The sequence below is a fragment of the Augochlora pura genome, chromosome 11, assembly GCF_028453695.1.
Source record: "Augochlora pura isolate Apur16 chromosome 11, APUR_v2.2.1, whole genome shotgun sequence".
In the NCBI taxonomy this organism is placed as follows: Eukaryota; Metazoa; Arthropoda; class Insecta; order Hymenoptera; family Halictidae; genus Augochlora; species Augochlora pura.
The window spans coordinates 3,016,392-3,029,019 of NC_135782.1; the positions used below are offsets into that span (position 1 = coordinate 3,016,392).

Sequence of the window (12,628 nt, forward strand, 5' to 3'; positions counted from 1 at the left end):
TTCAGCTTCAATTTGAGGTACCTGAAGTCCAAATTTCTCCACGGGAGAAGTTTATCAAATAAAAAAAGGATTAGCAACTGGAACACTGAATAAATAAAAGAATAAATCCATAAAGAAATTAGGGAATAAAAAGGGACAAGTAAATGAATGTGTTCCCGAGGTTGCGTTGATGGTTAAAATACGAGTGTTTCCGCAGCCGATAGGTTTTCGACGGGAGAACGCGCAGCTGGAAAGAATCTCGTTCCAGGGAAACATAATTCACCGATGGTTCTATTGTATCCCGAGCGGAGAGAGGAAGAGAGAGAGAGAGAGCCGGCAATTATTGCCCCGTGGCAGCGGTGTCGGCCCGGTCGGCTTGTAGAGAGGATTGATCAAGACCTCGTGTTTCTCTCTTCTCCTCCTCGACGACCCGCTTCTTTCAGCGACAGAAAACATTCTCTCGGGCGGACCATTAATCTCGTTTCGGTGAATTGAGTCGGATCGCGGGCATTTTTCAACGGCGTGCCCGGCCTCCCGGGGAAGATGTATTGTTACATGGCGGCCGGCGGTTGCTAAATGTCGTCGATTCCTCAGCGATAAATGGGAAAAAACGAACCCCCACAGACCCCCATCCTCTCCTCCCAGGTCGAAGGTGCCTGTGCCGCTTTGCGATAGGAGCGTTCCTTCCTTGGGAATGATCGAATTTATGAAAAAACACGGTACCCGAGGCGAATTGTTATTAATTGCAAGATAGCAGAAGGGACTGTATTATCATTACAAGATATTATACTTTATTCCTAGCAAGAGAAAGATAGATGAAAGCGCGTCTGAGCGGCCCGTCTGCGTCTGCTCGAAAGAGGAAGGTATATACCTCGAGTGTCTGAGGTATATAACGTGCCCGAACTACTTGAATGTCTGATAAACCTCGCGGTAATACTACTTTCTTTACGTCTCCGCGGTTTCTCTTCCCAACGAAATAATAAGGCGGTTTTAGTTGAAGATCGCTATGTACGTGTGTAAGTCTTAAAAAAGTTAGTCAGAATATTTGTAAGCTTTTCGTACACGCTTACAGGACACGCGTTATTTTTAATCACGACGTCCATTAAACCGGCACGTTAAACGTTAAACGTTCGCAAAAGAGAAGCGACGCGTAGGAACAATAGTCTCGTCGCTGTCAAGAGATCTCGCGTGCGCGAAAACGGCGTAGAAACCAGCCGAGAATCGTCGTCGTCGACGTCGACGTCGTCGTCGGCGTAACGCCGCTCGCGCAATAATTTCGGCCGGGCGATAATGGCGCCGGCACACAAAGGCCACGGCGTCGCCGCGAGGGTAGCTTTAACACCCGCCCCACGCGATTCAATAATATATCCGCGGATACCTGTTTACCTTGCGCCGCCGTCTGCGTTTGCACAGCTCGCGCGCCCGTGAACGTGCGTGTGCACATACCGCGCGAACCCCTCCCACCCTCCCTCGCCTATCGGTCGCGTGCGATCTCTAACGTGTAAACAATAATTACTCGACGCCGGCCATCGGCGCGGACCGCCAAGATTTCCTTTTTCGAATAACTCGCCCCGAAAGTCCGATCGCGTGTTTTGTACCCGGCGGTGGAAAAACACGGCGCGCTTTTTACGCGTTTCCACCCCCTTTCTCGTCGGACTCGTAAATTTCCGAGCAATTAAATAACGCTGCGGGTGCCGAGCGATTAGATGACTGTGTTTGTATCAACGAATCCGGTGGCGAGTGTAACACTGTCTAAAGATTTCGGAGGATTTAGATTTAGATTTAGTTACATGGTTAGATATTTATTTAGTTAGTTAGACATTTAGATAATTTACGTTTTATAATTATTGGGCGCAATAATTGTTTATAAGAATAGGGAGAAGAGGATGGTTAGTAAAATTATGTAAGTGATAAATACTGAGCGAATACTGTAGCATAAATACTGTGACTGTAATTATAATAATTAATATTAACTGATTAATGTTTTCTAAATGTTCCTCTATTTACACTGAATGTAACAATAATTATAAGAGAACTAAATATAGATATATGTACCTCCGAAGGATAATTATTAAATGCTAAAGTTGGCTTTCTTTTTAAATCGCTTATCAATTTTTCATCAAATATAGTATATAGAAAATATAGTAAAATAGCATGATACAGTAATAATCGCCGCACAACAAGTGACCAACATTTCGGATCGACTAAACGTACTTGACCCGGTTCCCGGAGCGCGAGAAGAATCCACCCCCGGTGATACACCGGAACAGGTGCTAGAGCAACGTCGCTCCTAAAGGACGAGCGGGAATCCCGGCTATAAATACGGCGCTTTTGTCACCTAAAATAGAGTTTGCCTTGAGCCAGCCGCGTGTCAGCCGAAAGCTCGGCGAGAGCCCCGGTCTAATAAACTAGCCATTATCGCGTCCTCGGCCTCCATCGAGTCATGTTTGCTATCAACGTTTATTGTCGGCTTCTCGGAAAAGGCTGTCGCCTCGGCGACCACCCTCTCTTTTTGTTTCTCTCTCTCTCTCGCTCTCGGCCCGCACAAAACCCGTTTGTCTTCGTTGTCGTGGGAACGCACGACCGATGCAATCCGTACGAATGCATTGCGAGACGGTTTTGCGATACAGTACAGTTAGGTTCACGCCGGCCGCAAACAAATTATGCACTTATACGGCTCGGAGGGATGGCTTCCGTCTGATTGAAAACCGTCCCGGCTTCGATTCCAATTTCATTGCGGTACATAGTGTTTCTTTTATATTTTAGTTTAGGTTAGTCGAAGTTATAAATAATGGTTGGATTGATTCGACGATTTTTTATAATATTTTATGGATATCATGTTGGGGGGTTGTATAGCGTTAATATTGTTACTTGAAGGAAAAATGATTACAGTAATGTTAGCGATGATTAAATATTTTTTTAAAGAGGAACAGATACGATAAGAAGTAATAACAATGCTGATAAATATTTGTTTAGAATTAAAAAGAAATTATAGAAGTAATAATTCAAGTAATGAATATCTACTTTAAAAATAAAAATAAAATAGTAAAGATGAAACAGTCTCAGTCAAAAAAAAAGAAATGATAAAAAGTAATAACAATAACGACGAACAATCTAAGCTACAACAAATCCGAATGAAAATAATTACTAAGATAGAAATAAACGTAGAATCAACGAGGGACGCCTTTCGAGGAAAAATCGCTTCGCCTCGACAAAAATAAATGGCATAACTTCGTCGGCATAGGCGTACGCTGTGCATTTCATTGGGGAGCCTCTATTCACGGGATCAGCTGGAATCGGCACACGGTGTCCGTCGCAGGACGAGCCCCCCGCGATCAATTTTACAGGGACGCGGGCGCGCACGTGAAACGTCACCATTTCACGGATCGAGCACGTGACGCCTCGTGAAATGGAACGTGGCGCGGGTGTACGACGACGGTGCATGGGAATTGATGGTTTATCTTCGTGGTGTCGGCGAAGGGCGATAATAATCGGACCGATGCTCGGCCGGACTGTTTCCACTCCACCCCCTCTCCCCTCCTCTTCTCCAGGACGGTTTTCGTTTATCGGATGGAATCGCGTGTCATTCGCTGGATCCTATTATGAGAAACGAAATCTACCCCCAATTTTCAATCTACCGAGTGGCTCGATCATTATCGCTCGTGACAGCTTTGATCAAATACGCCTGATAACCGGAGCGTCGGGTCCGACGAAACGCCCGTACCCATCCGGGAATTGTTAACGATCCCGGTGACGAATTTGCGCGTCGAATACGGGATTTTCTTTGACGCGTTGCCGTTCCCACCCCTCACCCCCGGCAATTGAAATAACAGTAATTCGCTCCTGGAATTTTTATCGACTATTTTTCATTAACCGGAGGCGATTGGTTATGTCGGGAATTTTTATTAACTATACTCCTGGAATTTTTATTAACTATAAAGATGAATGAATTAATAGATTCTATATAAAACAGATATACGAATGAATAAAAGCCTATATAAATAAATAGATAGATGAACGAATAAATGGACAGAGTAATAAATAGCTGAACGAAAAGATAAATGAAGCAAACAGATACCCAAATAAATATACAAACGAATAAATAAACCCATAAACAAGCAAGCAAATAAATAAAACACGCGTCACCCATAGAAGTAAAAGCAACGTAGTGTCCACCCCCGGTTCGAAGTGAGGCGTCTAATCAACGGCGCGAACCGGTTCGATCGATCGGACCCGTAAACGATCACCGTCGATTAAATTTCGTTGCGCGGGGGCTGTTTTACGATAGCCGTGCGACGACAAAAGGAGTAGGAGGAGGAACGACAGAAAGGGACCACGCGGACAGAACAGAGAGAAAGGACGCCGCCGCCGCGCGCCGGTCATAAAACCCGTAATAAACGGTGCCGTGTATCTGGCTAATACAATGCGATGGTAACCGTGCTTAACAGGGCACTCGTAAAACTGTATTCGGTAAAATAAATTGAACGACGCCCGTCATAGAAACGGAACGGCGGGGGACCCGATCCCGCGAAAACGCAATAACGACCGAACGTTGTTGTCCACGGGAATAGGAACAATGCCGGGCCGTAGAATGCGCGGATTCGTAGACCCGCCATCGGACCACCACACCGTCAGCTGTTAAATTCGGTTTTACAGGAGCTTTTCGTTCTTCTGTTTTCTTTTTTTGTTTTTTTTTTCGACCGCGCATTGTTCCACGATCTCTGGCCAAAAATTGCGCACCGGAATTTTTGTCGACGGGGTAGGCCATCCCCCATGGCTCTGCTGTGCAACGAATAGAAAGGAGATCTTGCGATCCGCGGACGATCGATTATTCCGTCGCTGTGGCGAAATCGAAAACGATTTACTTTCGCGGGGATGCTTCGGTGATACGTTCTCTATGGGTCTCGGTGCTTTTCATACTTTTGCTAGGGTTTTCGGATAGAGTCAGCCAGTTTCGGTGCAACCCGGACGGAGTTCGGTGTTTATAATCGTGAGAAGGGTTGAATAGATGTAATAATATTGAGAGGACGGGAATATTATTTATTTGAAAATTATTAAAATCGTAGAGAGCAACCCTTATTTTCTGAAATTTCTGAGGGTGAGTTTCCTTGATATATTTCGCATTTTTTCAGGTTATGGGAATTCATAATTTATTTCTAGATTATTAGAATTATCAGGAGCAACCCCCCATTTCCTTTTTAAATTTATAAGATTAAATTTATAATTCCTTTTGATATTAATAATATATAATGGGAATAATAATTTATCTCTGAATTATTAATTTTATTAAAAGCCAATTGTGTAAAGCTACATTTGTATAAAGGCTCTCAAATTAAATATCAACGTTTGCAGTGTTAACGATCGCGTGAGTTATTTAATTCTCATAACTGCAACGCAGCTTTTTAAAAATAATGAACATTACTTCTGGCAATTTTGAGAAATCACCGATTAAACCGTAAAATTGGATGTAAATTCCGAACAACGTTTTCGCGCGATCGCTGAAAACCTGCGGAACGTTCGATAGGGGGTGGGTGGGGGTGGTAGGGGGCAGGGTGAGCGCAATTTCAGCGCGTAATTCCGCGTATAATGGCTTAAAAGACACCGGGTCCCGGGATATCATTCGGTGATATTTTAACGAGCCACGCGTCGCCCGTCATATTTTACGGCATAATTGCGCGGAGGATTCGCAATTACCGGGGAAAAATGAAAAGTGTCGGGAGGAGATGGCGGCTAATTGGACGTTAATGGGCGCCGACGCGCGGACCCCGTCGCGGCCATAATTTCGCGGCAATTTTCGATCGTATCCCATTTCGAAACTCCCGTTTTCCACCGGTGGACTTTTCGTATTCAATAGTTTTCACTTTCCACCGATCATTTCCGTGTTCCGCGCGCGAGTTTCTCCCTAATCCTTTCACGGAATCGGAAATAGCTCAGCCTACTTCTACTATACGTGTGTACGCGCGTGAGTACATATGCCGATGGGAATTTCTGGCCCGCAATTTCATCGGCGAACTTGCGATTTTTCGCCCGCCGTTGGGAAAATAGTTGCGTTCCGATGGGGGACGTTCGATTTTACGGTGGTAATCGGAGGCTGCAATTATCTGGGACAATTTTACCGTGTGACAGATTGTACCGCATCAATTGTGCCATCTTCGAAGGGTTTAGTTTTTTTATTTAACCCTTAAATGATTTAAATAAGCGGGTTTCGTGTTAGACGATTTGCCAGACTTTGCAGAATTTGGTAGAGAAAAATAAGTAAAGACCTGTACGTGTATTCTTCAAATTACAAGGATAATTTTTTATAAGGATATTTTCTTGCGGTCTCGCATACTTTTCTAAGACACTATGAGCATTAGGAATTTATTTCTAAATTATGAAAATTGACAAGAGCAACCTCGTCAACGGGATGCGCGAGGGCGATGAAATCGCATGACGAACCTACGGAACGGAGCCGCGACGGTAAGCGAGCCGGCGTCACCGAAAGGAATCGATCGGCCGTAGCCGGAGCACCGTCATCGCGCGTTCGTTGTCCTCTCGAGCGGAGCGTATCGACGCGAGCCACGCGGCGAGTTTCCGCGCCGCTTTAAAATCGTCGGCAAACATCGCGCGCCCTGCCAACCCCCCGGCGGAAATTACCTAACAGCCTGTTAAGTGCACTCGTCCGCGCGTGATTCTCGAAACGCGGGGAAGGCCCGATCTCGGCCCGACGACGACGGCGAGGACGACGACGGAGCGATTAAACGACGACGACAACGACGGCCACGGCCCGATTAAAAGCGGGATCTTCCGTCGCCGCGCGCAGAAATTAAACATTCCAGTCGCCGTGCGGGGGCCATTGTATTTTTTTTACGAGCGGCCGACGCGCGTTACTTTCGCGCGACCAGAGGCCAAATTGAATTTTCCATTCGGCCTCGGAGAGACCGCGCCGCCAGTGGCCGCGTTTCCGACGGAGCCCACGCGAGCCCGTTAACAACGCCGCGGAACAATGACTGCTAAATAGCCAGCGCGCGCCCGAGAGGGAATTCTCTCTCTCTCTCCCTCTCTCTCTCTCTCTCTTCGCAGCTCGCGAGAGTGATAAACCCTCGGAAGAGACGCGCCTTTTCTACGGCCCCGCTCTCTTCACGTTCACGAGCCTTAATTGCCCACTTGCCTGACAAATAATCCCCTTATTAGATTTCGGGGTAAATAACGAAATACTTGCTCGCGGAATTGCGTCGGAAAATTTCATGCGGAATTTTAAGGTTCTCGACGATGTTTCGAAATTATACGATCTCGAAATGATTTATTAAATAGACGTGGTTTATTTAAGAGTAGTAAACCGTAGTTCCTGAACTTAAAAAAAAGCAACAAGACTGCCTAAAAATAAAACAAAGAACCAACAATCCAACGTCTCCATATCATATTGTTTAAACCTCTTTTACACCTACGTGCTTGCAAAATAAATTATTACGAACCACTACGTAACATCGACATTATTTCAACGATGCAACAACCCTAAGCACAATCCTCTCCTAATTGTCACAAGATTAAAATAAAATCAGAAGCTCGTGCCTGTAGAATTAGCGGCAACTAACAAGCATTGCAGCAGCCGCTAACAAACGTTACAGCAGCCGCGAGGGAATGTTGCAGACGTGCCGGTCGCAGCGAAGAAAACGCGGCGTTCGCGCGTTGATGATGAAACGGTACGGGGCGGAAGAGAAACGCGCGAGGACAATGCCAGGAACGGTGGAAGGGTGGAACGGCAAAAGGGTGAAGAAGATCCACAAACGTTTGTTGAACATCTCCGACCTTCGGCTTCGTCGTAACGAGAGAGAGAGAGTGAGAGAGAGAGAGAGAGAGAGAGAGAGAGAGAGAGAGAGAGAACACGAAGGAGGACGAGCGGAAAGCGTGAAAAGGGAGACGGAACGGCGGAGATGGTAAAAACAGAGCGAAGGAAATGGGCGTCGAGTGAAATCTAGCGAAACAAGGGTAGGGAAAGAGTTGAAATAGAGACTGCGCGGCGAGACGGACGAGCGACGGGAAAACGGAAGAAAAGACTGCGGAAAGTGCAAAGGGGTGGCGGAACGGGACGGCGACTGGCGAAAAAAAAGGGGTGAAAAGGCGCGAGGAGCGTCGCGTGTGTGGCGTTCGCTCGGCTCCTGAACCAATTAATTTCCGTGCTAACTACTTTAATAAGTTTCTTTAGAAACGTATAAGAATATAGTATAAAAAGTATATTTTGTTTGAAGAAATTCCAGTGCCTTTTAGTTATTTATAAAATAAAAATTCGCAGACGAGTTTTACGAGTTCCTTTGTTTCAGGAAAATTCGAGCAGCTAAAATCGACATTAATAAAAAGTTTAATGTTTCAAATAATGTACTAAAAATCGAGGAGGTCATTTTTACTAAAAAAAGTCACGTGTCTTTAACACTTTACGATACACGATTTATAGTTGTACCCGAGTTATGCATTGCGCGATTTTACCGCGGGAATGACAGGGATGGGGCACGGGGGTCGGAGAAATCGGCGAGCGGGTGTATTAAGCGACCGCCGCAGCTGTTGCGCGCCGCGTTTATTTCGCGGATACGCGCCGCCGGCATTTACGAGAGACGATCGAAAGTCGAAAGTTCGCCGCTGGCGCGATTACGGGCCCGAAATGTGCGTTAACGCGCCGGGGAAATGAAGATCGAAACGTGCATGCGGCGCGACGCGCGCTCTCCCCCTCATCCTCCTTTGTCTTTCTCTTTGTCGCGTCGCGCGATGACATTTCGCGCGGCTCGTTCATAAATTGCGGTCCCGCGTACTTAGCCGAGAAATTACGGAAATTAATTATCGTTGATTCACGCGACCTCGCCGCGCGTCGGCGTGCACGTTATCTCGCGGCCGCTTTGCTTGGTTTTAAACACACGCACCCCCGACGGGAATATTAGAGGATTGTCGAGCGCGCGGGGCGGCTGGCTGCCGCGCGGATTTTCGGTGTCGGCCGGGACGGCATTGACAGCTTGAACAGCCAGGTGTTAGCGGGCGTTAGCAACTGTTTGCGGAAATTCGCGGGGGAGGGTTTGTCGAAATTCCCGTCTGGAAAGTTGCTTGAGCTGGTTCGACGAATGCGGTAAGTAGATTGCGGATTTTATGCGCTTATGACGGGACCGGAAGTTCAATTTGGAACGAGTTAAACGATGGGAGAGGTTGACGGTTTGTATATATTATTCAACGATATTTCAATTCTTCAAATGGTTTTGCAATTAAATTTTCTAGCGCACAGTATAAAAGCCAAAAATATCATTTTAATCGCAATCTACTCGTACGAACGTGTAATGTAATATTTTGTTGAACAAAAAGGCCTGGCAGACGAATTCGTCGATTCCTGCAGAGCGATAAATCGTTCCAGGAATGAATTCGACCGTTCCCGTGCGAGGAGCACGAAACAGTGCACGATACATACGAATTTAATTTATTTTCGCTCGGCGATCTCCATCGGTTCTCGTTATCCGCGTGATTAATAGGCCGGTTAAATAATAAATCGCGCTTCATATATCGCCGAGTCAACTAAACGGCCGCCGCGGCCGCCGCCGCGGAACAAATCCGTTGACGCTCGTATTAATATCTGATTTCCCGAATTATTAATACTTCTCAAACACGTGCGTTTTGATTAGGCGGAATGTTATTCAATTCGCAGCGCGCGCCCGGCTGATTCAATATAATTAATACGTGACTCGTTCGTGTAGATCGCCGTGTAGATTTTGATAATTTCGTGTTTATTCCGTCTGTGTAATTTGCGGATTTCTACGCGAAATACGAATCGCCAACATAAATAATCAGAGAGGGAAATTGAATAAAAATCTATTAACATTGCCGACCATTTTGATCATTTGAAGACAGATTGATAGTATGTTTAAGCCATTTTCATTATTGTAATTACTGTATTTATTCACTTTATAAAATTAATTTGGAAGAATTTGTATTTCCAATTATTCACAGTTTTTGTCAGTCTTTTGCTTCGATGCCCTTTTTCCAATCAATTATTATAATGTTTTATCAAAGTTCTGCTTTATTAAGGAACAAAATCGTTTGGAGGAAAAATTTAAAATAAATAACCAAATTATATATAATAATAACTTAGCCAAGTCAGTAATAATTACGTAATAAAAATCCTAGATTCCATGCGCCCTAACTAAATTTAAGAAGCGCATCTTTGGTTAAAAAAATCAAGGATCGAACGACGAGTTAGCATCCTCGAGAAAGAGTTTAAGGAGATCAGGTGGCCCGAAGCGGTGCAAGAAACGGCTTCGAAGCGAGGGAAAAGGAGCAAGCACGGAGGGTCGCCGATACGTGTCGCGTTAAGCGGCGCGATTATTCATTCAGGACAGAGAGCCGTCGTTGCCGGTATATCCGGCTGGTTGTAATGCATCGTGTCGCGTTCCGTTCTTGAAAACAAAAATGTCCGGCCGGACGCATTCTGGTTGCGTGTTACGCGCGGCGTTTCTCTCCGTTTCTTCTTCCTGGAACGAGCGCGTAGAGCCGCGCGAGGAATTCACGCCGCGAGGAATTGATCCTTCAATTCGAACACGCTCCGTCTCCATCCACCGCGCGGCCGTTTTTCTCCTTGTTTTAGCCGACGAAGAGGACGAGGACGACGGGACGGAACGCGTGACGAGGGTAAAGTATGATTAGGATCCATCAGCGGTCGCCGCGATCCGCGGAGGATCCCGTATTTATTTTTTCTCGGTCGACAGCCTCGGGAGCAGATCCTGTACCAGCGTGGCTTTTTTCCGCGGGAAAACGAGGCTTTATGTTTTTTTCCCCGGCGATTTATTAGGGGATCAAGCGAGATTGAATTCTATGGCCGACAGGAAATGTCAGGGCTCTCGCGAATATTTGTTCGAGGACGCGCGATCGCTGCTCCGCTCGCACCATCTCCATCCCTTCCCCAAAACTCGGCTTTCGAAATCGTTCAGTTTTCGATTCTTTCTGTTTCATGTGTTTCGTTTCTGTTTCATGTGAGTGGTGTAAGGTGTTGAGAAGTGTTACAAAGAGTAATAAAGTTTCATAAAATTTCATAAAATCTTCTAGATTTAGTCGCAAAACGACTTCGAGTGCAAAGGGTTGAAATTTACCCCTTAGCTTACATCGACCGCCCATTGACAAAGTAAAACGAATATTAAACATCTCCGTCTCCGACACGTTTTTAATCCGACGGCTTGGAAAATATGACAGACGCACAGAGTCCATGACATCCTAGCCGGGCGTCCCTAGACTGAGACAATGGGCAGTGATCCGTGTGGGGGCTGAATTCGGGCGGCATTGTTAACGATGTTCAGCGAGTCGCGCTCGTCCTCCTCCTCCTCCCCACCCCACCCCCTGGAATCGTATTAATTGCTGATCGCTCAACGTCACCGAAATGGATGCGCCGTTAAACGATATCGAAGGGTAAAGGGGTGGGTAGGTTGGACGGCGCGGTGAACGGGCGGGGGGAGGGAACGCGTTGCGGAATTACAGGGCCGCCGCCTGCGCTTGGTTCCCGACGCAACGAAAAGTAGACGGATAGGCTATAATTTCGTTTAGGGGCGCAATAAAACGGCATAGATTTATCGGATATGACGTCCCGCCGGGGATGTTCAGGTGAATTGAGACGCGGAGGAATCGGGAAGGGAGTAACGGCGGCTCACCCTCCCCCCCGTTTCCCCCCCACGGCATCGAAAGGGTGGCACCGTTATTGCTGTCTGTAGACTGTCATTTCCGTCGGCGGCACGGCAGATATAACAGCCGCCCGCGTAGAGGGCTGTTATCGACTTTCCACCAGATACCAGTCGCGATTGATCGTAATACGTCTTCCACTTTACGATTTTCACCGAAACTCTGTTGGAGCCGTTCGCTCGCGAGCGCGAGCGCCATACTACAAAGCGAAAGTATCGCCGAGTGCTCTGGATATGCGAGATAAAGTGGCATTACGATGAATCCGGCCTGTGTTTTATGGCCGACACAGCGGAGCCGAAATTTATATACGCGGAATAAATCGGCGACGCGAAGCGTTTCACGCGGAACACGGCGGAACGAGACGCGTTGATTGTTGGCGCTGTTATAATTATTGCAACCCTTGCGACATGGATTCGATCACCGTACAATATATATCTTTTAGGTGTTTCTCAAATAGTAAACGATTTATTTAAATGTTGAAGGGTAAATTTTGTTTTTTAAAAAAAACAAGGACCTTTTGCGTTAAAAGTCGTCGATTCTCCACGAGACTTTTCCCACATAAAGGGTTTCCTATCAGCCAGTCCCGTTCGATCGCAATTATCGAGCAATTCGAGAGCACGACGGACAGGACGGGGAAGTAGTTACCGAAGTGGCCGCAGTTTTCGAGGAATGGAAACGGCGTGGTCCGTGCGCGCGGACCGTCGAACGTCTGTCGATTACGTAAAATAAGGAAGCGACGTATCGGTAAATAGTGGAAACCGATAACGACCGCCGAATCGATAAGACTCGATACTCTGACGACTCTCTCTCTGTATTTGAAGGATTTCGTCTGAAAATCCTTACACTGTGTTGCAGTTTGGGAAACCTTTTTTTTCGTCGGAGCATCTCAAATTTCTTTAAAACCTAGTGTCCGTTACTATGACAATCGACACAGTCTGTGTGAACATCTTCGTGGAGGAGGTCAGTTTCGTTC

General features: G+C 46.3%; 1 protein-coding gene across 1 annotated transcript in view; it reads right to left on the reverse strand.

The window, feature by feature from the left end:
* The window catches only part of LOC144477146 (uncharacterized), a 330,738-nt gene that overhangs the window by 16,525 nt on the left and 301,585 nt on the right, over window positions 1–12,628 (reverse strand). The window contains exon 6 of the mRNA XM_078194634.1: window positions 606–666. Within this exon, the coding sequence (XP_078050760.1) occupies window positions 606–666 (61 nt within the window). The remainder of the gene's footprint in view (window positions 1–605; window positions 667–12,628) is intronic.